Genomic DNA, 24,070 nt, shown 5'->3' with positions numbered 1-24,070 from the left:
ACCTATGTCTCCATCGATAGGGGAGTGGATAATAAAATGGGGTCTATGCATACACTGGAGTATCATGTGGTAGATTTAGGAAAGAGATTTAGGCAAAGGCTCTGGGATTAGAAGCCTCCATAATTTCCTAGATGAAGGACTCTGGGCCAGTTGCTTCACTTCCCAATGCCTCAGTTTCCTCTTCTAGTAGTCAGGGGACAATAATAATATTGACACCACAGCATGGTGGTGAGGGTTTAGAGAGATAATGTATGTCTGGCACTTGGCCCTTGGAAGTCACTGAGCAGGTCAAGTATTGTTAGTAAGCTTTTGCTGTGGATAAGGTCAAGTGGAAGCCTCCCAAATCCTTCTCCTCCACATCCCTTGCCAATCAAGGTAGTAAACTAAATGCAGTCTTGCATCACAATACAAGGGCAGAAATCAGTGCCACTCTTGAAGGTCTAAAGGTATGGTGACCAGGGTCTCTGACCCCTCAGGGGTGAGGAACTGGGTCACCTCATTGGACAAGCCACCTAGAGGAACAGAAGTGCCAGCTGAAGTGGAAGGGAATCCAGAGGGAATGGTTGGGGAGGGAGATGATGAATAGTTGGAGTTGCTCGATTCAGTGGCAGCAGTGGATGATTCCACTTTCTGTCTGGGAGAGAGATCAGCAAATCTCCCGCAGTAGCTATCCCAGCATGTGGCCAACCTCCCTGCAAAGCACATGGATCCAAGTGGCGTAGGGGTGGACCATCCCGGATGCCCCGAAGTACCTCCCAGCTCCCTCTGCGTCAGCTTGCTGTCGTTACTGGGACACATTGCTGCAGACTTAGAGGCTTAAAACAACATGAATCTCTGAGTGTACAGTTCAGGGCTAACGTCAAAATGTCAGCAGGGCTGCATTCCTTCTGGAGGGTCTAGGGGCGAATCCGTTCCTTTGTCTTTTCCAGCTTCTGGAGGCCACCTGACTTCCTCAGGACTGGTGGGAGTAGGAGAGGTGGTGTCTAGGTATGCTAGGGCTGCCGCAACAGACCAAGTAGCTTAAACATCAGAAATGCATTTTCTCACAGTTCTGGAGGCTGAAAGTCTGAGATCAAGGTGTCAGTGGGACCGGTTCCTTTTGAAGCTTCTCTCCTTGGGTTGTAGATGGATGACTTCTCCCTGTGTCCTCCCGTGGTCATCCCTCTGTGTGTGTCTGTGTGCTAATCTCCTCTTCTTATAAGACATAGGTCGTATTGGATTAGTGTCTACTTTGATAACCTTATTTTATGGGGGGGGGGTTCCTGGTTGGCTCACCCGTAGGGATGCAACTCTTGATCTCAGGGTCATGAGTTCAAGCTCCATGAGCTCCATGTTGCGCATAGAATTTACTTAAAAAAAAAAAAAAAAAAACAGAAACAAAAACAATACAGTAGCCCTTATTATTTTTTTTTTTTTTACCTTAGTCTTCTCTTTAAAGGTCCTATTTCCAAATGCAATGAGATTCTGAAGTACTGGGTATGAATTTGGGGGGACACAGTTCAGTACCTGTAACAGGGTGGGAAGTTCCTATGCCCTTCTTTATGGAACCAAAAAAAAAAAAAAAAAAAAAAGAGAGAGGCCTGGGTTAGGGAAAGTTCCCCAGAGCTATTCTAGGGGCCCTCAAAACCAGAAGAGGCTTGAGTCCTGCTCTTCATTACAGAGCCCAGAGAGTTTGCAGGTCCCCAAAAAGGAAATGACTTGATGGTGTCTCTGGGCAGTTGAAGCCACAGACAGCCTCAAAGAGCTTCCGGTGCCTCAAGCTGGCTGAAAATCAGCCCTGTGAGCAAAGCTCAGGAGTAGCAGAGAATGCAGCAATCTTGATAGGTCACAAGTATGAAAATGGAAGGCTGACAGGTGAGCAGCAGACTGACGGTGGGCAGGTGGACCCATGGCTTGAGAATCAGATGGCTCCCTCCCTTACCCTTAATGTCGGGGCCCTGCCTAAGCTCGCTGGAATTGTGGCAGTCTTGGGAAAGGGGCATGTGGGCAGGGACAGATAGTTCTCAGCATCCTGGCCCACAGGGATCTTTGCACAAAGTAAGTTGCATTGAGAACAAACAAGAACTTAAATTATTTGCACTCCTTGCGCATTGTGATTTCTATATGCTACACGTGTGTCAGGGTTTTGGGCTCTGACAGATGCAACTCTGATAAAAAAAGATTCTGGGCAAACCTTTCCTGCGGAAGGAATGAAGCCCTGCTGACACATTGATTTTAGGCCCAGAAGGCTCATTTCTGACTTCTGATTTCTAGAGCTATGATAAATTGCTAGTATTTTGAGCAGCAGCAAGAAATGAGTACAACCATGAATACCCATTCTTCCTGAAACTCGTGGTCATCTCAGGCTTTCATTTATTTTCTCACCTGACAGAGAACTGACTTCACCTCTCTGTGCCTAGATTTCTCCACTCATAGGATGAGTGTTACACCACTTCCTACCCAATGATCATTATGACAATTAAGTGAGTTATTGTGAGTTAATGAACTTAGCGCAGTGTCTGGCATGCGGTGAGTACATTAGAAGTATGACCTATGGGCAGCCTGGGTGGCTCAGCAGGTTTAGCATGATCCTGGAGACCCGAGATCGAGTCCCACGTCGGGCTCCCTGCATGGAGCCTGCTTCTCCCTCTGCCTGTGTCTCTGCCCCTCTCTCTCTCCTCTCTGTGTATTCTCATGAATAAATAAATAAAATCTTAAAAAAAGAGAAGTATGACCTATAATTAATGATCCTTATTACTTTAAGAGAAACAACTACAAAAGCATGATGCTGAAAGGCAATTGACATTTAGCCTCCGTGTGGGAGACAATGAGGAGTGGTGGAGACCACGGTGAGCTGGTGAGCCCATGCCTTATCCAATAGGGACAGCCACTGCCCAGCCTCAGTTGTTGTTCACAGCTTCCAAATTTCCAAGAAAATCCATAAATTCGGATTTCTCCACACACAACATTTTGTAATGTTTAAATATTGGCTGTCAATTTGCATATTGAAAACACTCTTGTCACTGACCTTGGTCTCTGAAACTAATAATACAGTATATGTTAATTAATTGAGTTTAAATTAAATAAAAGAAAAAAACCCCCACACAATTTGGGGCATCTGGGTGGCTCAGTCCATAGAGCATCCAACTCTTGATCTCAGGGTCATGAGTTCAAGCCCTACATTGGGCAGAGAGGCTACTTAAAAACAAACAACAGCAAAAAAACAACCTAGTGACTAGATGTGGGCTGTAGATGTAAGGTCACCTTCGATGTAATCACTGAAAAGAATCTGAGCTTTAAATGTGCATATGATTACAACTATGCTTACAAAAGGAATATCTACTAAGGATTAAAGAACTCACTGTGGGCCAAACTCTGGAAAACTGCTTAGACACTCAAGTCATTTCATCTCACAATAACCAAGGTAGGGTAGAGGCCACTATTCATATTCTTTTACAGATGAGGAAACTGAGGCCCAGAAAGGCCAAGGATGGATCCCAAGAGCCCCCAGCTGGGAAGTAGGAGAGCAAGGATTCGAACCCTGGTGGCCTGGCTTCCCTGAAAAACCTATTCTGTCTCTCTGAGACAATGCATCCCAGTACTTGAACCCAAGTGATATTTAGCAGGAAGGACATAGCATTATAATACAAAATTAATAAATGATTTATCATCTTTACTTTTACTTCTACCACCTCTGGGTCTTGGCAAGAGATGAAGGGAGAGCTTTCCAGGGGCCGGGGAAGGGCCAGGATGTAGACCTCTGGTCTCGAAGGAAGAGCCAATTGTGGGGGAAGGTGATCTCTGAACAGATGCCTGAACGCGGGATGTGAAAGCGGAAATCAAGCAGATAAACTTCTCAGAAGTTGTAAAGTAGGTCAGTGGCCTGGGCTGGGGGCATCCTGCCCCATGCCCTATCTGATATCAAGCTGGGGTCTAGGTGTCCTACTGCACCAGCCTCTACACCTGCAGGGCTCTCTGTGCCTCCTCCCTCCTTCTCCCCTCCATCTTCCTCTCCCCTCCTTCTCTTTCCATCTCCCTCCTACCCTACCCTACCCATCCTCTTACCCACCCTCTCTTCTTCCGCTTGCTCCTCCACCTCAGGGCTGGGAGGCCCCTCCCAGGAATGATCTTTGGAGGCTAAACTTAGTGAGAGGTTCCATCCCCAGGCGGAAGTTGGTGGCTGCTGGTGGCTTTGTAACTACGCCGTCCCCACACCTTGGTCTCATCAAAGCCACGGAAATAGAAAAATGGTGACAAGAGTAAAGGAAACTCCAGCAGGGGCTGAGGCCGGGCATCTGGGGCTGCCCCACCTCCCACCAGTCCTCAAGGGCAGAGAGGCGCAAAGCTGTGTGCTCTTGGTGGAAGTGGAGTCCAACATCCCTCCTCTACATCTGGAACGTGAGGGCAACAATAGCCCCTGCCCAGGTACGTATGTAAAGGTGTGACTCACGCAAGATGCCTGGCATAGGGAAAGTGCCTGACAAAGGCTGTTCTTGATATTTCTAAATCACTTATGTCACTCGCGCACTTAGGGAGCTCTTACCACGTACCAGGCACCATAGCCAATGGCTGTTTCCGTGACTGATCTGATGGAGTCTTTACAACAGACCTAGGGGTGAGGACTGGTGTCACCTCCCATTTTACAGGTGAGGAAACCAAAAAGGGATGAGACTTGCTCAGGGTCACGCAGCAGCAAGTGGCAGAGTGGAATTGGAACCCAGGACCATCTGGTTTGCAAAGCCTGCTTCCTTCTCCACTGTGGCGGGCCGCAGGACGACAGTAGCCACAGTAGCGACAATGATCCATCCACTTCTGGGGGCTGAGCCCTTATTTTCAGGTCCTAGGCACCAACATCTCCCTCTGGCCACACCAGGGTATCTGCTCATTTGTACAGACCGTCTGATTTGTGTGTGTATCCTTATCTGTCCCCCCCCCACCCCACACTTTCCCCGAGCTCCTACTTGTTCCAAGCTTCCAGCTGGCTGGTTAGACTACCACTCTGTTCCGGACAGACGGACAGACGTCTGCAGTAAGAGTGCCTGGCAGGGTGTAGCCTCTACTTCTCCAGCGCTGGAAGACTCGAGGGGGAGGGGAGGAGCTGACCCAGGCATGAGATCTCTGGTACCCCCACCCCCCACACTGCCCCGAGCTTCCTGCAGGGAGCTGGGCCAGATGGGTTCAGTTTTCTTATCTGTAAAGTGACCTCCGTGGGTGATTCAATCTATCCCTCTGCCTCTATGAGCCACCCTTCCCCTGAGAATAGATGGACCCAGGTGGCAACATTTACCATTTATTTCCAAGACCTGTGGTCAGGGAGCCCAGGGCTTCAGACAAAGTCTGGTCCTCATCCCAGGATGTATTCATCTTGGCTAGGAGGAACCTTAGACTGCGTGTGTGTGTGTGTGTGTGTGTGTGTCTGTGTGATGGGTGTGACTGTGATGCAGTCCAATGTGACGAGCACCTATCCCATGTGTCACACTTGGTGTGGCTGTATGGCCCCCGTGGGTGACTGTGGTTATGATGATGACTTGTGCGTGACTGTGTCATACGTGGTTGTCACACACTGTGACTGAGTGTGATGCTATGACTTGTGTGTAGTTGTGCAGGAATCTGATGCCTTGTGTGCCTCAATGCAGATGTGAAAGCGATCATGGAGCTGTGTGATTCTGTGATGCTACAGGTGTGTCTGCATTCTCTCTCTCTCTCTCTCTCTCTCCCTCTTTCCCCTTTCCCCTCCTTCCCCTCCCTTCCTTCCTTCCTTCCTTCCTTCCTTCCTTCCTTCCTTCCTTCCTTCCTTCCTTCCTTCCTTCCTCCTTCCCTCCCTCCCTCCCTCCCTCCTTTCTTTCTCTCTGTAAACATTTTCCAAGCACCTGCCATGTGCCAGGCCCTGACCTGGGTGCTGAAACACAGCCGTGATGTCCTAGTGGGGTGTGAGTGCTCGGCGGTGTTGGGATCCAACCAGCCAGTCGGTGATACGTTGGTAGCCAGAAACCAGTTGTGTTGGGAGTAACGACACCAGGGAACTGGCAGACGCTACAAAGCCTCTTCCCTCCTGGGAGAGCTGGTCGCCAAACAGTTACGGGCACATCCGCGCGCCAAGTCTCTGCGAGGAACCCCTACAGGACCCGCAGGGGGTGTGGCCACACAACTGCGTGTGGATCTTGAGTGCGTGACTGTGGCCATGGGTGGGCCTGGGCTGGGCTGTCCACATGGGTGAGTCCTAACGATGACTCTCCCTACAACCGCCCACACTCATGAGAGTGGGGGACAGTGAGGCTTCCTGTCCTCAGCCAAGCCCCTGGACCTACAAGTCCCATTCTTCTCTGAATCAAAAACATAAATACCCACCCCTCACCCCTTCTTCCTGAATATCAGGCATATGAGCTTTCTCCCCCTGTTGGGGACCTCCTGACTCCCAAGTCTCTGGGTCTTTGTCCTCAGTATTGTCCATGGCAGGGTCTGTAGATTTCTTTGGTGCCCCAGAGGTGCCAGCTGGGTCTGCAGCCTTCAGGGGTGGCTAGGTCCTCGGCCCCTGGAGGTGCCCGCCGGGCTCTTTGCTTCCTGAGTTTTGGGTCCCCAGGGCACCCTCTGAGTCACTGTCTGTCAGACCCCCATTCAGTCCGTTGGCAGCCCTTCCTTCACACCATGAAAGCCCCAAAGTAGGAGTGGGTGCCATCGCGGAGTCGGACCAGGCGCTCGTCGGGCACACGGACCAGCACCTCCTCGCCCGCGTCCAGGTGCACCACTCCCCCCAGGAAGCTGCTGTCCCACCACACGCGGGGGCTGGTGGCTCTCCCACAGGGCGACCGCCGGCTGACCAGTAGCTCCAGCTCCTTGGGGTAGCGGGGTGTGCGCTTGTAGAGGCCGTGAGTGATGGGCAGGCCGCTGCTCAGCCCCTGCGGGCAGCCCACGCCTCCCAGCTGCACCTTGGAGTAGATGTAGTAGTAGCCGGCCCGGGCGATCACCAGGGAGCCCTCGCGGTAGTTGAGGCCTCGCAAGAAGGCCAAGCCCAGCTTTGTCTCCCAGAGCAGCGGGCCCCCACTGCCCGTCAGGCTGGAGTTGGCCCCTGGGGATGGAGACAGAGGGTCAGCACGTGTCCCTCCCTGGGTGAGACAGGGTGATGGCGACCCTCCCGTGTTAGTCCTTCTGAGAACCTTATACACGTTAGTTCACTTTATCCTCACTTTGCAGGTAGAGAAACTGAGGCACCCAGGGGCAAAGTCACTTGCTTCTTATACATCTTAGCTCATGCCCCCTCCCCTCCCGCAGGTGGGAAAACTGAGGCATGGAGCAATTAAGCAACCGGCCGAAAGCATCAAAAACGGTGAGTGGCAAAACCAAGGACCAGAGACAGAACCACCCTGGTCCAGAAGCCTAATAATCTCCATTTTCGTCAGTGTCTCTCTCTCTCTCTGTAAAATGGAGATATGAATCGTGCCTCCTTCGGGTGTAAGGAATGAACATGCCCAGAGTGTGTCACAGTACGTGTGACACGGTGAGCACCACGTAAGGGTGTATTCAATAAATGAAATGAGACACTGCCCGGGTGCAGGCAGTGTCTGTGTTCTGGGCGAGGCTGTGAATAAATTGTGATGGATGCGTGGATCCTCATGTTGCCATCTGGTCTCCCCAAGGACACCCTGCCCCTCCCCTCCTTCCCCCGTGCCAGGCCCCGGGGTCCCCCTCACCTGTGAGGTGTGCAGCTGGGCTGGCCTGGTGGGACCTCCGCTCTGGAGAGGGAAAGGGTGAGAGGTTAGCGATGGAAGCAGTGGGGGGCGAGGGCCAGCCTCCGGAGGGGTCATCAGGTCTACCTCCTGGCGTCAACCCCACCCTTTCCGGAGTGGCCCAGACTTCTGCTTCTCGGGCCTGGGGGAGGGGCACCTGCAGGGCTCAGATCAGTTGTGCAAATCACATTGGGCAATGGGCTGAGGGGGCGGGGGCAGCGTGGGAACCATCCCACCCTCCCTCCCGGGGGCCCAGGACCCTGACTCACCTTGAGTCAGCTGTTTCCAGGCTGCATCTCCATCCTGAAAATGCAATGGAGCCGGTGGTGAGGACCTGCGTGGCCCACGCACTGGCGTCCTCAGGCTCGTGGCTGTGAGCTGCACACAGACTACAGGTACAGACGCCACCCAGGGCCACGTGCACACCCCCGCCCCACCAAGCAGCTTCAGCTTTGCCCTCTCGAAATAGACATGTGAATGAATGGTGCTATTTAGGGTCCAGTGAATTCACCGGGGCTGGGGTAGGGGTAGGGTAAAGCCATTCCGGTGCCCTGCACATAGGAGGTACTAGGTAAGGGTTAATTAAAGAGTCAGGGACAACTGGGTGGCTCAGCAGTTCAGCGCCTGCCTGCCTTCCGCCCAGGGCGTGATCCTGGGGTCCCAGGATCGAGTCCCACATCGGGTTCCCTGCATGGAGCCTGCTTCTCTCGCCGCCTGTGTCTCTGCCTCTCTCTCTCTCTCTCTCTCTCTCTCTCTCTCTCTCTCATGGATAAATAAATAAATAAAATCTTTTAAAAAAATAAAGATTTTTATTTATTCATGAGAGACACAAAATAAAGGATTTTTTATTTATTCATGAGAGACACATTGAGAGAGAGAGAGAGACAGAGACACAGGCGGAGGGAGAAGCAGGCTCCATGCAGGGAACCCGATGTGGGACTCGATCCTGGGACCCCAGGATCACGCCCTGGGCGGAAGGCAGGCAGGCACTAAACTGCTGCGCCACCCAGGCGTTCCTAAATAAAATCTTTTTTTTTTTTTAAAGAAGTAATATTACAGATACACGGACATTCAGGTGGCAGGACACGTGGACATTAATGCCAACAAGCGGATATGGATGGACATGTGGCATAGAGCACAGACTTGGACACTCGTGTGACACACGACAAGGCACACGTGGACTCGGATACACGGGCACATGGTTTATGGATCCCTGTGGGTCTGTGTGCAAGGCCAACACATGGGCCACGGACAGGCCAGTCCGTGGACACTTGGGCACACAGGCGCGGGATAGCAGCACGGGTTCCCGAGCCGGACATGCACATATGGCCATCGGGTGCAGCCATAAGGTGAAATGACCTGGGGAGACACAGGACACGGAAGGCCAAGGCCGCATGGCAAACAGACAGAGACAGCCACCGCCAACGGCACACTGCTGCAGGGAGAGGTTCTCACAGACTCGGACCAAGAGGATTAGTGGCGGTCCCCACAGTGGGGGTCAGGGCACGGCTGACAATACCTAGCAATGTCCGAATGCCCGTTCCGGGGGTTGCCGGCAACAAGACTATGTTATGAGCATAAAACCTGCTGAGAGACCAGATTTTTCTTTGTGGCCACCACGAGGAGAAATGGTAATTACGTGACAGCGCAGAGGTGTTGGCGATCGTGTTGCGGTACAAATACGTTGCACGCCTTAGATGACAGAGTATTTAAATCTCCATTAAAAAAAAAATGCCGGTTTTGATTGATTGAACACCTGCCTCGGGCCCCCGCCGCCGGGCGCCACACCCGCGACACCGTGTCATCCCTGTCGGGTGGGCACTCTTATTTCCACAGCCATTTAACAGACGAGGAAATTGAGTTTCGGAGGGGTGAGCTGACTCGCCCTGGGCTGCTCTTGGTCTGTCTCCTGTCTTGCACACACACGTGCACCCAGTGACACAGAAGCCCCCCCCCGCCCCGAGCCCCGAGCCCCACTCACCAGCAGGGGTGTGACCATCTCCCCGAGGCGCCAGTGTAGCCGGAGTAGGAACCAGCCCTGGACGGCCAGCCCGGCCACCAGCAGCAGCAGCAGCAGGCCCAGGCCCAGCTGGGCCACGCTGCAGGGCCGGCTCCGGCGCCTGCGCCCCAGCCTTGTGAATGGGATGTCTGTCTGTCCGTCCACCACGAACACGGAGGGTCGCACGACGGGCTCCTCCATGCCTGAGCAGATGAGGTCCCGAGACGCCCCGGGAGCTGGGCTAGCGCGGCTGGGTCCCTGAGGGCAAGGAGGAAACCACAATTGCCCAATGCTCCTGGGCTTCCCACGCTGCAGACAGGCGCCCGTGGGTCCCGGGGCTGCCTTTAGAGCGGGGTTCAGCCCCTCCCCTTTCCCCACTGGCCCTCCTCTTCTTCCTGTCCCCCCACCCCCAGGCTGGCCCCATCTTACTTTCACTCATGCAGCCTCTCACACTTTCCAGGGGCATCTGAAGATGTGACTCAGGTAGGGATGGAGAGGGGAGGCCCCAGCTTTTCCCTGAGGCCGCTTCTTTGTTACGAAATATTTATAGAGCATTTCCCGCGTGCCAGGCACTGTTCTAGGCTTGAGGGCACGGCCGTGGACAAGAGAGACAAAAGTCCCTGGTCTTATGGAGCGCCTACTCCCCTTAACAATGAGCCTGGTAAATAAGAAAATACTATACAGCATGTTAGTTAGATGGTGGTAAGAGCAGTGGGAAATACGAGAGTGGTTTTTGTGTGTGTGTGTGTGTGCACGTGTGTATATTGTGTTCAATGCATGTGTGCATGTGTGAGCATGCCTGTATGCATACATATGCACACGTGTGGGTGTATGCAGGTGTGTGCATCCACCCGGGATGTATGCAGGTGTGTGCATATGGGCATGTGTATACTGTGTATATGTGTGCAGGTGCAAGCGTGCCTGTATGCGTACATAGGCACTCATGCAGGTGTATGTAGGTGTGTGCATGTGTATGTGTGTAGGTGTGAGCATGCTTGTATGCATACTTATGCACACATGTGGGTGAAATGCACACAAGTGTGTCCCAGTGCAGGCATATGTGTGCCTGTGTGTGTGCATAAGCATGCACATGTGTGTGTGTGCATGTGTGCATGCATGCATGCAAGTTTTAATGGGAACTCAGAGTCAGTGCTGGAACCACTGGTCACCAGGCTAAGACCCAGGCTTGGAAGGCGTCCTGAGGGCACCCGGAATTGGCCTGAGTAGCTCTCTCTTTTTGCTGAAATCCCACCTTTCAGCGAGCCCTGGTGATTCAGTCTCCAAGGCCCGTCTCAATCCAGCCACCTGTGAACATACCCACTGCTACCACCTTCCCCAGGGCTGTGGACCGCTTCTGTCCCTCCCTCCATTCTTATGGTGAGGTCCTGGTTATCAAAGTGCTGGTATTTGGAGGTGGAGCCTTGGGAGAGGGGATGAGGTCACAAGGGTGAAGTCCTCCAGAATGGGATGAGTGCCCCTACTGGGCACTCTCTCTCTGCCTGGTGAAGATCCAGCCAGAGGGCTGCTGTCTGCAGGCCAGGAAGAGAGCCCTCACCAGAGCCCGACCGAGCTGGCACCCTCCTCTCAGACTTCCAGCCTCCAGAACTGTGAGAAATAAATGTCTGTTGTTTAAGGCCCCCAGTGTAGGGTTGTTACAGTGGCCAGACTGCGCCGAGACCCCAGGGCAACCCACCTCTTCTGGCTTGGGCTCTTACACTCTTATCTTCTCTTTCCCTCTAGCCACCTCGTAATTCATTCTCTGCCCTCTACCTAGTGTGAGATTGCTTATTTCATTTTATTTTATTTTATGGAGGCAAAATTCACATAACATAAAACTAACCTTTTTTAAGGTGAGCAACTCGGTGGCATTTAGGATATTTACAATCTCAGACAACTCTATCTAGTTCCCAGGCATTTCTGGTGCCTTGAAAGACAAGCCCCTTCCCAGCCCCTGGCAACGGCAAGTCAGCTTTCCTGCTCTGGGGAGTCACCCATTCTAGATATTCTAGATATTTCATAAAAGTGGACACATGCCATCTGTGGCCTTCTGTGTCTGGCTTCTTTCGCTGAATATAACGTTTTTGGGTTTCATCCACATTGTAGTGGGTGCTGGAACTTCCTTCCGTTTTAGGGCTGACGGATGTTCCAGTGTTTCTACCCTTGGATGGATGTTTAAATTGTTTCCACCCTTGGGCTACTGTGAGCATGCATGTGTGCACATGTATTTGTCTGGGCACCGGGTTCCCAGTCTTTTGGGCATATAGCTGGGATTGGAACTGTTGCCATCGGCGTTTTAAACACGTACATCAGCCTTCACCTCTCCCCTGCTTACAATCCTGTAATGGCTTCCCATTGAGCATATAGGGCGTTAGCATATTATGCCCCATGGGCCGCATCCAGTCATCCCCCCTGACTGCACAGGAGAGCAACTTTCCGGGGAAAGTATTTGGGTGAGCTGCAGATGCCCACCAGCGGTCCCTACTCTGCTCCGTGTCCACCTCCCTGACCGACAGTCCACATCTCATCACCTTCCATGCCTTGCGCTGCTGTAGAGAGAATCCCAAGCAGCCTCTGCGCTGAACACAGAGCCCGACGCAGGACTCGATCTCATGACCTTGAGATCATGACCTGAGCCAAAACCAAGAGTCAGACCCCTAACCAACTGAGCCACCCAGGCGCATCTATCTATCATCTATTTATGTATCATCATCTATCTACACACACAGCTTATTTTAAGGACTTGGCTCATATTTTGTTTTTTGTTTATAAGTATGCCCCACACCCAATGTAGGGCTTGAACTCGTGACCCTGAGATCAACAGTCTCATGCTCTCCCGACTGAGTCAGCCAAGCAAGCACCCCAGGAGTTGACCCATGTGACTGTGGGGTGTGGCAAGCCCCAAATCCATCGGACAAGCCAGTAGGCTGGAGATTCGGTTAAGAGTTGATGTTACAGTCTTGAGTAGAAAGGCAAGAAACCAAGGCAGAATTTCTATGCTGCTATCTTGAATTCCTTCTTCCTCAGGAAAACGAATCTTTCCCTTTGGCCCTTCAACTGATTGGATGAGGCCCATCCGCATTATTGAGTGTAGCCTGAAAGTCAATCGACTGTAGGTGGGAATCACATCTAAAAAATACCTACATAGGGACGCCTGGTTCAATGGTTGAGCATCTGCCTTGGCCTCAGGTCGTGATCCCGGGGTCCTGGGATCGAGTCCCGCATTCATCTTCCCGCAGGGAGCCTGCTTCTCCCTCTGCCTCTGTCTCTGCCTCTCTCATGAATAAATAATCTTTTTAAAAAAAGGTGTGGGGGAGGCTCAAAAATCCTCATCACTCACAAGGGTCCCAGCCAACCTCTACCAGGATGCCTTTCCACCTTGATGTCTGCCTTCCTCTTTCTTTTTCTTGCTTATTTTCCTGTTCTTCTGCCCTGGGATTCCTTTTCTTCCTTTCTTTAACACGTGGCATGTTGTTCTGTTGGAGCACCTGTGGTTCCAGACTGTGAACAGCTCAGATAGGATCTTTGAAACTTATATTCCAAGGACAGCATGGAGTTGACTTCAGACAGTGAGGTTGTCCAAAGAGGAAAGGAGAACAGGGCAATGTGAGAGAGCCTGCCTACCATGGGGCCACCGGTATAGTCATTTAGATCAAATAATAGTCTTTTTTTTTTTTTTTTAGAAAATATAATAGTCATTTTCTATGTCAACCTAGCTAGGCTGTGGTTTAGTAAAAAACCAGTGTAAATGTTGCTTTGTAGCTATTTTTAATTTTTAAAATTAAAAAAAACTTTAAAGACTTTATTTATTCACAAGAGACACACAGAAAGAGGCAGAGACATAAGCAGAGGGAGAAGCAGGCTCTCCTTGGAGTCTCCCCTTGACTGCTGCCCCCACTAAACAGGGACTGGTTGTGAATCTATTTCCCCCTATTTCTGGAATCAGGAGGCAGCCTTTACAGGACCTGGCGGGGGGAGTCTTAGCGGAAGGGGCTGAGAAGGGGTGACTGCAAGGCTCAGGGATTTTCAGGTGATGAGCACATCTAGAGTGGGGGAATGGATCCCACCCTCAAGCCCTTGAATTAATCAGAAGAGGCACCTAGGGCCCCAGTTCCCCTCGACTGTCAGTCAGCTCACTTCCCTCTGGCTCCTGCCCCCCAGGCAGCTCTGATGATGCTGTGACCACAATGCCAACTCCCCACCTAGACCGCTGACTCAGATCTTCCCTTTCACTAGCTCACTGGCTTGCTCACTCGCTCAGAGCTCACCGGAAACACCGCTGGGCCTGCCCCCTACCGCCCCCTCCTGGGCACAGCCGGCCCAAGAGGAATGCAGGTGAGGTAACAAATGGAATTGCCCCGGAGGAGCTGCAGGTGAGGGGCAAATGGGATGAAGGTGAGAACAGGTGAAGATGCAGGTGAGGATGCAGCACATAGGTAGGCGAGTTGGTAAGATACAGGCCAGCTTGCGGTTGGAGATGTCGGCATGGGCCGAGTGACAATGCCAAAAATGCAGGTGGATACAAGCCAGGGCGTAGGTGAGACAGCAGGTAAAGATTCAGATGATAATGTTGGTGAAAACGCACGTGAGGGTTCGATGAGGAGGCAGGTAAGCAGGCAGGTAAGCAGGCAGGTGTGAAGGGGCAGCTGGTGAGAATTTCCAGAAGGTTGGGGCTGAGAAGCAGGGTAGATGCAGGGGAAAGTGGAAGTACACTTGGGTGGGGCCGCGTGCCAGCCAGGTGGAGGGTGCTCCCGGGAGAGTGGGGAGGAAGCAGGCCTGCAGGAGGGCCACAGAGGGACGGAAGTGGGGGTCAGGCGAGGCTTCAGGATGGATCACAGTGGCCTCTTTCCCTCTCAGAGACCTTCCCACACTGGAGACACATGACATACAACTGAAGCTTTATTGTGGGGACCACGGGGAGGGGTCAGTTGGGACAGCCAAAGGTGATCATGTCATCAGTGAAGCTGGCCAGGTCTTGGCACCGTTTCTCATTTTCCTCATCCTGGCATTCATCGGCCTCAGGCCACATCTCCACCCATGTGTCCTTCCCGATGATGTAGTTGATCCTGCAGGGGGGTGGGGGGATGTGCGGAGAGGAGGCAGACCGGTCAGGGGCAGGGCAGGGGAAGGGTGGGCAGGGGCGGCCCTGGGCATGCACAGGGCTGGCACTCACTTGGGTTTCTCTCCCCACAGGTCGGTGGAGACGCCCCACACGAGGTAGCGTTTCCCATCCTGCAGCTTCAGGGCTTCTCTGCACCTGATGTGGCTGATGAACCTGCGCTCCTGTCCTCTGGCCACCTCATCGGAGCCTGGAGGGGAGGGAGAGAAGCTGAACTGGAGGGAGGGAGGGAACTGGGGGGAAGGGGGTGGGAAGACAGAAGCCAGAGTGCAGGGCTGACCTGATTTGATGATCTGCTCCACAGCCATTACGTACTCGTCAAAGTCTTCTGCTGGCTCCTTCCTGAGAAGCCTGGTCTTGTACACTGTGGGGGGAGGGGAGGGGGCGGTGGGGGTCAGGATCACCTGCAAGCGCACCTGGGCACACGGCACCCCCCATGCAGATACATGCAGGATGGCCGCCAGTCGTGCTACAGTCCCTGCCCCCCAGTAACACACATGTCACACGTGATCTTACACGGTCTCACACAGTCACACACACGACCATGTGCATGATTACAGCCACCCACATGCATGACCATGCCTACTCCTGTCCACTGTCACCTGCAACCACTGTCTCATATCTCCGTGATTTGGCACAACTACAACCTCACAGTCGCACACACAACCAGGCACACAACCACATCCACTCATACACTTGCATACACCCAGCCCGCTCACAACCATGGTTCCCATGTAATCATGGCCCCTCACACACACACACGTCGCCTGCAATTATATCCTGAAGTACAACCACATGTAGCCATGGTCACTCGCAGCCAGTCACACACACAACCACAACCATAACACAGTCTCACATGTACAACCACGTCCCCACACACTGTTGCTCCCACACGCTCCCACATGTATGCACCCACTGACCGTAGTCTACGCCTGGCTCACAGGCCTTGTCCAGCCGTTCATCCTTGGTGACCTTGTCGTACACCTGCTGCATGAAGCAGTTCTCTGTGGGGCGGATGGGTGGGGGACATGGTTACATCTCACATCTCCTCCAGGGCCCCCCCGCTCCTGGGTCCGTCCCTCTGGGTGTGTGGAGGGATCTGGTGGGTGTGGCCAACCCTTCCCCGCTCCTTGGCACCCACCCTCAGCACAGCGGCACATGTCCTTGTGACAGAGCTTGCTTAGTTGCCCATCTTCTTTCTCTGGGTGGTAGAACCGGGTGCAACTCTCATCTGTGGGCAGAGTGGTGGGAAAGGGTTAGAGGGCGAGGACCTCCAGTCCAGAGAACCCAGGGGGTAGGGCTTGGATTCCCAACTCCAGTCCCTCAGACCTGGAGATGCCAGGTCCTCAACCCCGGGAGCCTCAGACTCCCACTTCTCAGATCCCTGGAACCCTCAGACCCCAGGCCCTAGGTCAAGGTTGCTCACCTAGGTTGTAATAGGAGTACACCTTGACTGATCCAGGCTGGATAAGCCCCACCTTAAAGTACTGGTGCACTCTGAAGGATATACAGTCCTCCTGGTTATGTGAGATCTATGGAGAATGAAGAGGCTGGTTAGTGGGATGAAGACGTGGAGGGCATACCAGCATGAGGTACTGGGGGTTGGAGAAACTGAAGGATCAAGGTGGGAAGTGGGTGGGGAGGGTGGAGGGCAGGACAAACCCATGTTCTGTTACTCCAAGGCTCAGAGCTAGATTACACTCGTCAGCTTCCTTCCTTAGTTTAGTGTGTGGCCATGTGATTGAGTTCTTGCCAACGGACTGCTATCTATGCCCATAAAAACATCATCCCGCAGCTAATGATACTGAATTGTAGATTTTAAAGTTGCTGAGAGGGTAGATCTTAAAAGTTCTCACCACACACACACACACACACACACACTAAAACTATGTGAGGTAATGGATGTGTTAAGTAACTTTATTGTTGGGATCGTTTCCCAATATATGGAGACATCAAATCATTATTTTATACACCTTAAACCTAACAGTGTTATTTGTTAGTTATATCTCATTAAAGCTGAAAAAAAAATAGAGAGAGAGAGAGAGAGAGAGAAATAGATATACACACGTGTATGTGATAGACAGGTGTATTTGGAGGAAAAGGCTAACAGTGAATTTGGGTAGAACCGTGGAACCATGTTCTCCCACTCTGCAACTTCCCCATAGGGTTAGAATTAAATAAAAATTGAAATGCACAAAAATTAAGATGCAAGAAAATATCAATGTCTGTCTCATGCAGAATCCTCCTTTCTTCTAGAAAGAATGGGTCCAGTAGATAACTCTAGAGTCCTAGGGATTGTGGAGCCCCAAGACAGAAGGCATGTGGATCCCTGAATGACTGTGTGGAACAGAAGACCCTTTCCTTAACCTCCCACACCAACTGGACTTGGCGTGAATGAGAAACACAAATTTCTTGGGTTGGAACCCCCATATTCTTGGGAGTTTTATTATAGTAGCTAGTGTTACTCATACTGACTAATATGGGGTGAGGGGCAATCAAAGGTATTGGGACTTCAGCAGGGAGAGTATGAGGATAAGAAAGATGGAAGATAGAAGTAGGGGTGAGGAGGAAGCTCAAGTCATGTTAGAGATGAAGAGTGAGAGGTCAGATGGAGAATTAATAAGAGAGAGATGCCAGGGGATGGGGGAGCAAGGGAAATTCTTGTTCACCACTGAGCACTTTATTTTTTTAAACCAATATGGCTCTTTTCATTGGTTGTTTAGACTCTGATGAGAAGGGATGCCTGGATGGCTCAGCGGTTGAGCATCTGCCTTTGGCTCAGGGTGTGATCCTGGGGTCCTGGGATTGAGTCCCACATTGGGCTCCCCACAAGGAGGCTGCTTCTCCCTCTGCCTGTGTCTCTGCCTCTCTGTGTGTGTGTCTCTCATGAATAAATAAATAAAATATTAAAAAAGACTAATGGGAAGAAGTTGGAGGAAGCAAGTAAACTCTGAGGTTGGAACATGAGTGGGCATAAGGTAGGATGCTTACAAAAGACAGGATAACTTGGGTTGACCATCTTGTTTTATATAGCCCTTCCTCCACCACTCAAAAATATGGACCCCATCCCCCCTAGCCTGGGCCTGGCCTGACCCAGAGGAAGGCCAGCCAGGTAGAGGCTAGGTCCCCACTGGAAGCCTTACCTTTTCCAGGTAGAGGATGACATTGTTCTTGTTGGAGAAGGCCTTGTTCAGCTCATACTTAGATATGTATCTCTCGATACCACTGCTCAACTGGGGAAGGAAGGATGGGATTTGTGAAAATCTTCCTTAGTCTTTCAGACCCCAGGGTTCTTCCCACTGATCTCAGTCCCCAAGCCCATAAGCCTTTCATACCTGGTTGAGGTCACAAGTGTCAGGAGAAAAGCCAGTCATCATGGATATATCCAGTATCGACATGGTAGCGTCCTCGTCTCCCAGGTACCTGAATGGAGTGGAGGGAGGGCAGTTGGTTGCTCAGGCAGTTGTCCTGAGCCCTGGGGGTCAACGCCTGGACAAGGGAGTCTGATCAGAGACTGAGGTTCTTGGTTCCCACATGGCAGCACAAGGGGATATTAGATTTTAGGAAACATTCCCCAAAGGGACTAAAGGGAAGATGGTGTAATGGTCAAGGAGACTACTAGCTTATTTTTTTTTAATCTCTTTTTTTTTTTTAAAGATTTTATTTATTTACTCACGAGAAACAGAGAGAGAGGCAGAGACACAGGCAGAAGGGGAAGGAGGCTCCATGCAGGGAGCCGGATGTGGGACTCGATCCCAGGTCTCCAGGATCATCACCTGGGCCGAAGGCAGGTTCTAAACCGCTGAGCCACCCAGGCTGCCCGAGACTACTAGCTTATAAATAAATTTTTAAAAATCATTAAAAAAAGGATGCCTGGGTGGCTCAGCAGTTGGGCATCTGCCTTTAGCTCAGGGTGTGATCCTGGGGCCCTGGGATCGAGTCCCGCATCAGGCTCCCTGCATGGAGCCTGCTTCTCCCTCTACCTATGTCTCAGCCTCTCTCTCTCCCTGTGTCTCTCATAAATAAATAAATAAATAAATAAATAAATAAATAAATAAATAAATCAATCTTAAAAAAAAAAAAAAAAAAGGAGACTAATAGCTCAGGCTCTAGGGCCCAACCACATGGGCTCAAGTCCCAGCTCTGTAAGACATTTGATGAGTCACTTGACCTCTTCATGCCTTAGTTATTCTAGGAAAGAAAGGCAGAAAAATGTTACCGTGGTCTAGCTCAATAACATCAGGTCCCCAGCACCAGGGTACAGTAGTCACAACTGCATAAAGTACAAGTCTTGTTTCTAGTGATTTAGCCCACCAATTACTGAGCAGATAAGAGGTGCACAATCAATGACCAATCACGTCACTTCCTTCAAAGTCTGTCAGTGATGGTCACTGAGCAGCCATTATTCAGTTCATGCACTGATAGCAAGGCCAAGTTACGATAAAACACTTTAAAGGTCATGGGACAATTGGAATGTGCCCCACATCGATTGCTGAGATTGCTGGCACAGTCTCAGCCTATAGGGTCACTGCCAGTCTCGGACTGCCATGCATAGTGAGGATGGCATCCGCCTCCTGGTGGGTACTTAAGGCAATACCAGATGCACAATGCACTGTTGGAAAGGGTTTGGTACCACAGATATTATTTTGAGAAGTCTTCTTATAGACGGAAGAATGGCCAAGATGACCCGTAGTGACCCATCATCACTTACCTGGTACAGATGTTAAGGGTCATGCTGTTCAAGGCGTCCTGAGGCCTCTTGACTAGAAACACAGAAGACAGAAAAATGGGATGGGGGTCCCTGGGTCCCGATTCAGGAGGGGGGCAGACATTAGAATGGGGTTGGGGGAAGCGTAACATGTAGGGTCTTCACTCCCTTTACCATTTTCAGGGGCTGGTTGTATGTCAACCCTGAGGTCAAACTTCTTGCAGGTGGCTTTGTTTTTGAGCTTGGCATAGTACATGGTCACCACCTGGTGAGACAGTGGGGGAGATGAAGTGTCAGCCCATTTGAGTTGAGAAGGAGAGGGTCCCTCTGGGTGCTGAGAGAAAGTGGTGGGCCAAGCAGGTGTGTGTTCCTATTCCTTACCGACAAGGTGCCTTGTCCTTTTCCTTTTGCTATTACTTCGAAATTCTCATTTTTCTTGGTCTGCAGGGAGCCGGGAGAGAGAAGAGAGGATGTTGGGGGAACCAAACTTTCCCCTGGCTGCAACAATGACCTGTCCTCCCTCCTGGCTCTGGCAAACCCTGGCTGGTGTGGAGGGTGACACCAAGGAGGGTTTGGCTAGGCAGCTGTACCTCTTCTGACCGTTGGAGGCTAGGAGAATCCCAGACAATGTGGTGCTTGATCTCTGTGCTGCGGCTGGGCAGGTTGATGGACACTTGCAGGTTCAGGTCCTTGTGGTTGGGGACATCCTTCTGGTATTGGGCCAAGGCTTGGAACACCATGAAGGTGGCCTAGAGCCCAGGAGAGAGGAAAAGACTCAGATCAGAGAGAGGATAGCCTAGAACCCGCCCCCCCCCCCCACACACACACAAAGAGAGGGTGAGGATGGGATTGAGGGTTGTTCAACACTCAGGACATGTTCTAGATTCTCCAAGGGACAGAGGCTTAGACCAGAGCTTGGAGACACTGAGGACAGGTCTAGAATCCACCAGAAACTACAGACATAAGACCGAAGCTATAGCAACATTGAGAATGTGGCCCAGACTCATCCAGAGGAGAGTCTAAGACAAGAGTCTGGAGTCCGTGAGAATGTATTTAGAACCCACTTGTGAAAAAAGAATGAAGTTAGAGTCTGGGGACATTGAACATATGATCTAGAATCCAAAAGGAACACACTGAGAATGTGACTCACAGCTCGCCAGAAAGAAAGGAGGTCAAACCAGAGCCTGAGGTTACTGACACCATGCCCTAGAACCCACCAGGGAGAGAGGCTTGGATGATGTCCTCAAACAGCTGAGAACTTGGCCTAGAACCCATAGGAAGATGAGCTAACAAGGAGCCTGGTGGAACAGAGAACATGGTCTAGATACCAGGAGCTTCAGAAGACAGCTTGGGGCATTCAGAATGTAGTCTAGGACCCATGGATGGGTTCACAACTATTTTTTAGTTGTGATCTCTCAAATCCACTCCAGCCACTCTGCTGGTGGGACAGAAGGATTGCCCCTCTTGGTCTCAGTGTCTTCTCTGGGAGGCCAGTGGGAGGGTAGAGGAGGTGGGCATGCAGGTGCCAGGGGGATATGGGGTCACTTGCCTGGGTGGAGCCATAGCCACCTCCGTAGTATCTCTGCTCATTGAGCCAGCGGACGACAGGAGGTACATTGTCAAAGTCTTTGAGCAGCAGCAGGGCCAAGAGGGCGTAGGATGTGGCTTCCACATTGTAGAGCTTCTTGCCAGGCTCCACCCAGCGGTTCCTGTCTGCGGAGAGAACCCCCACCCCATCCCCCATGCTCACTGCTCTGTCCAGCCTGGAGATGGCTCCGAGACAGCTCTGAAGTGGACTTCTTGGTGTTCAGATATCCTGGCTCACATCCAAGGCCCACAATCTGCTGGCTCCTGCCTCACTCTCTTCTCTATTAACCTTCACTCCTCCATTTAAATTCTCAGCCACAGCCCCACCCACCTACAGGAGATTCCCTAAACTTTCCATGCTCGTTTTTACTTCTGAGCCTTTTGATATTCTGTTCCTTCTCCTTGGAGCACCTTTTCTCCATCTACCCCTGTTAATCCCCTGATTTGACTTCACTGGCACCCCAAGACTGGGTGACAGACCCTTGCCATTCCTTCTGTCTCTCAAAACATTCCGTGCTCTCCCGTCCCAGCACTATGATGCTCCATAGCAATCAGGTAACTCATTTCTCTCCTCAGTTGGGGTGTGAAGCCATGATGGCAGGGGCTGTGCTGTATCCACTGTGATGTCCCAAGTGCCTGAGAAAGTATTTATGGCAGAGATCGTCATTAAGAACCATCCCCTCCTCTTCCCGGGCATACAGTTGGACTATGTCTCCCGCAGATCCTTGCAGGGAGATATGGCCACAGGACTGAGCTCTGGACAATGGAATGGACACTGGCAACGATGGGGGCCCCTTCCACGCCTGCTCTACCTCCCTTGCACAATCCTCCTGACTTGTCCCCCTTCTGCTTGAATGGAGTAGATTCCAAGGACCCAGAGTGGCAGAGCCATGAAAAGTCAGAGGCCAGGAGCCAAGCATCAACATATGGAGGAGAGCTGCCCACAAACAACAAACTCCTATTGTGGTAAACCACCTCAGTATATCCTACATCATGTTTCTTGACATATGTTACAGCAGTCAGTGGGAACCTGGCACAGAGCATCACTGGAACCATCAATTAAGTGCTCGCTATGTGCTACCACTGTGCTAAATTCCCTATGGCACTATCTTGTCTAATCCTAATTGCCCTTGAGATCATGGTAATGTTATGACAACAGCAGCGATAGAGCTCTTCCTGGGTGCTGGACCTTCTACCTGTATTACTCGTCCAATCTTCACAACCACCCTATGATGTGTCACCTTAAGGTGAAGTCTAGAGAGGTTCAGTGACTTGTACAAAGTCACACAGGGAGAAAGGGGCAGAGTGGGATCTGGATTTGAGTCTGATGTCAGAGCCCAGGTCCTTGCTCCTGTGTCCTGGCAAGTGCTCAGCACGCATTTGTTGAACGATGGATGCAATGGACCTTCTTGTGTAGCTTACAGTGAGGCCTTCTCACACCTCAGAGCCATTCACTCAGCATGGCTTGGCACCACCCACCCCAGCTCAACTTGAGGCTGCCCATCCCGGCGTGGCTTACGGCCACACATGCCAGCTCAGGACGACCAGTCAGGCATTCGCCTCTCACCTCACCAGGCTGCCCCTCACCTCTGGCTGTGTTCAGAAATTTTCTGAGGTTATCTCCCTCCAGTTTGTCTAGATGGGCCAGGGCGTAGCCAGCAATGGCCACAGAATATGGTCTCCTCAGGTTCTGGTAGTGGGCTGCAAGATAATTTCCTGCCTTTTCGATGCTGCTTGGCAAGATCTGCAAGAAAGAGGACGGGTACTCTGGTAAGGTGGACATTGCTGCCACAGAGAGCTGGTAAGTGTCACACAAGCACCGCTTCCTGGGTGCCAGGATGGTTTCTGTCCTTGCAACACAGATCTGTCTTAGATCTTTTTTTTTTTTTTTTTTTTCAGGTTTTCCAGTGGTTTTAGCCACTGTGAGCCGCCTTGTTGCTGAGTACCTAAGCTGTGTCTGGGACAGTTTATATATCTGGTAGTGTACTGGTAGCTATTTAAGAACCAGCTCTCCAAGGCATGTGATTGGGGGCAAGGTGGGGGGTCAGTTTATGGACTGTCAGTTATTGTGATGCCAATACTCCCACTGTGGCCAATTACAAGTTACCAACATAATATCCCTGATCCCAGAGTGACGAAGAGATGTCCCAGATAGGCACTTGTGAGCTAGTGTGAACCAGACTCAGCACCCTCCTGGGAATGCCTCTTGTCTAATCATCGGCTTCATAGCTAACACTTACTAGATGCCAGTCATACAGCCTGTCATTGAACTTCAGAATCCTATGAGGTAGGCAGTATTTTTATCATCATCCCCACTGCACAGACGAGAATATTGAGACCCAGAGAGATGAGAGATGGAGAAAGACATAATTTATAGTGTTTGCGAATTTTCATGGTGTAAGTACAACCGTGGCCAATTTCAAACTACTGATGTGGAAGCAGTGAATGCAGAGTTGGGAAGAGGTGGGCAGTAAGCAGCACAGTGTTAGGTAGTATTTCCACCATACAAGGTACAGAAATAACCTCGAGATGGGTAGATTTATCATATAGATAATGACGAAGGGTAGTAAAACAATTAGAAAGTGATAGGTTTTGGGTGTTTATTACCTTAGGTTTTAATGGTTGATGTTTAGTCTAATTTACTTAAGTTTATGTAACTTAATTTTATTTTTTTCAATTAAATTTAATTTTTTAATTTTTATTTTTTTTAATTTTTATTTATTCATGATAGGCACACAGTGATAGAGAGAGAGGCAGAGACACAGGCAGAGGGAGAAGCAGGCTCCATGTACCGGGAGCCCGATGCGGGACTCGATCCCAGATCTCCAGGATCGCGCCCTGGGCCAAAGGCAGGCGCCAAACCGCTGCGCCACCCAGGGATCCCTAAATTTAATTTTTTAAAAAAGATTTTACTTATTTATTCATGAGACACAGAGAGAGAGGCAGAGACTCAGGCA

At 51.1% G+C, this 24,070-nt stretch overlaps 2 protein-coding genes across 2 annotated transcripts in view; both read right to left on the bottom strand.

Annotated features, from left to right (window-relative positions):
• Positions 1-6,617: 6,617 nt before the first annotated feature.
• Positions 6,618-9,903, bottom strand: TNFSF14 (TNF superfamily member 14). Its single transcript, NM_001284494.1, has 4 exons — positions 9,685-9,903; positions 7,973-8,006; positions 7,668-7,709; positions 6,618-7,045 (listed from the first exon to the last, which is right to left on the bottom strand). Exons 1-4 carry the CDS (start codon positions 9,901-9,903, stop codon positions 6,618-6,620), a joined length of 723 nt encoding a protein of 240 aa, NP_001271423.1.
• A 4,677-nt stretch (positions 9,904-14,580) lies between these two features.
• Positions 14,581-24,070, bottom strand: part of C3 (complement C3) — a 32,559-nt gene continuing 23,069 nt past the window's right edge. The window contains exons 28-41 of the mRNA XM_038567540.1: positions 22,701-22,857; positions 21,076-21,239; positions 20,117-20,275; positions 19,908-19,967; positions 19,701-19,791; positions 19,530-19,581; positions 18,154-18,241; positions 17,962-18,051; positions 16,245-16,350; positions 15,960-16,049; positions 15,739-15,822; positions 15,099-15,182; positions 14,873-15,008; positions 14,581-14,765 (exon numbers count right to left, since the gene is read on the bottom strand). Of these exons, the coding sequence (XP_038423468.1) occupies positions 14,624-14,765; positions 14,873-15,008; positions 15,099-15,182; positions 15,739-15,822; positions 15,960-16,049; positions 16,245-16,350; positions 17,962-18,051; positions 18,154-18,241; positions 19,530-19,581; positions 19,701-19,791; positions 19,908-19,967; positions 20,117-20,275; positions 21,076-21,239; positions 22,701-22,857 (1,503 nt within the window). The 3' untranslated portion in view covers positions 14,581-14,623. The remainder of the gene's footprint in view (positions 14,766-14,872; positions 15,009-15,098; positions 15,183-15,738; positions 15,823-15,959; positions 16,050-16,244; positions 16,351-17,961; positions 18,052-18,153; positions 18,242-19,529; positions 19,582-19,700; positions 19,792-19,907; positions 19,968-20,116; positions 20,276-21,075; positions 21,240-22,700; positions 22,858-24,070) is intronic.

This window comes from Canis lupus, chromosome 20 (genome assembly GCF_011100685.1).
Source record: "Canis lupus familiaris isolate Mischka breed German Shepherd chromosome 20, alternate assembly UU_Cfam_GSD_1.0, whole genome shotgun sequence".
Taxonomy (NCBI): domain Eukaryota; kingdom Metazoa; phylum Chordata; class Mammalia; order Carnivora; family Canidae; genus Canis; species Canis lupus.
Note: the sequence above shows the minus strand (reverse complement) of the source record. Positions and strands in the feature narration are given on the sequence as shown.

Excerpts from the sequence above, each read along its gene's own strand:
- TNFSF14 (NM_001284494.1), bottom strand. The coding sequence starts at position 9,903 with ATGGAGGAGCCCGTCGTGCGACCCTCCGTGTTCGTGGTGGACGGACAG. Across the intron at positions 7,710-7,972 it reads CTGGAAACAGCTGACTCAAG|AGCGGAGGTCCCACCAGGCC; the intron begins GTGAGTCAGGGT and ends TTCCCTCTCCAG. Across the intron at positions 7,046-7,667 it reads CCCAGCTGCACACCTCACAG|GGGCCAACTCCAGCCTGACG; the intron begins GTGAGGGGGACC and ends CTCCATCCCCAG.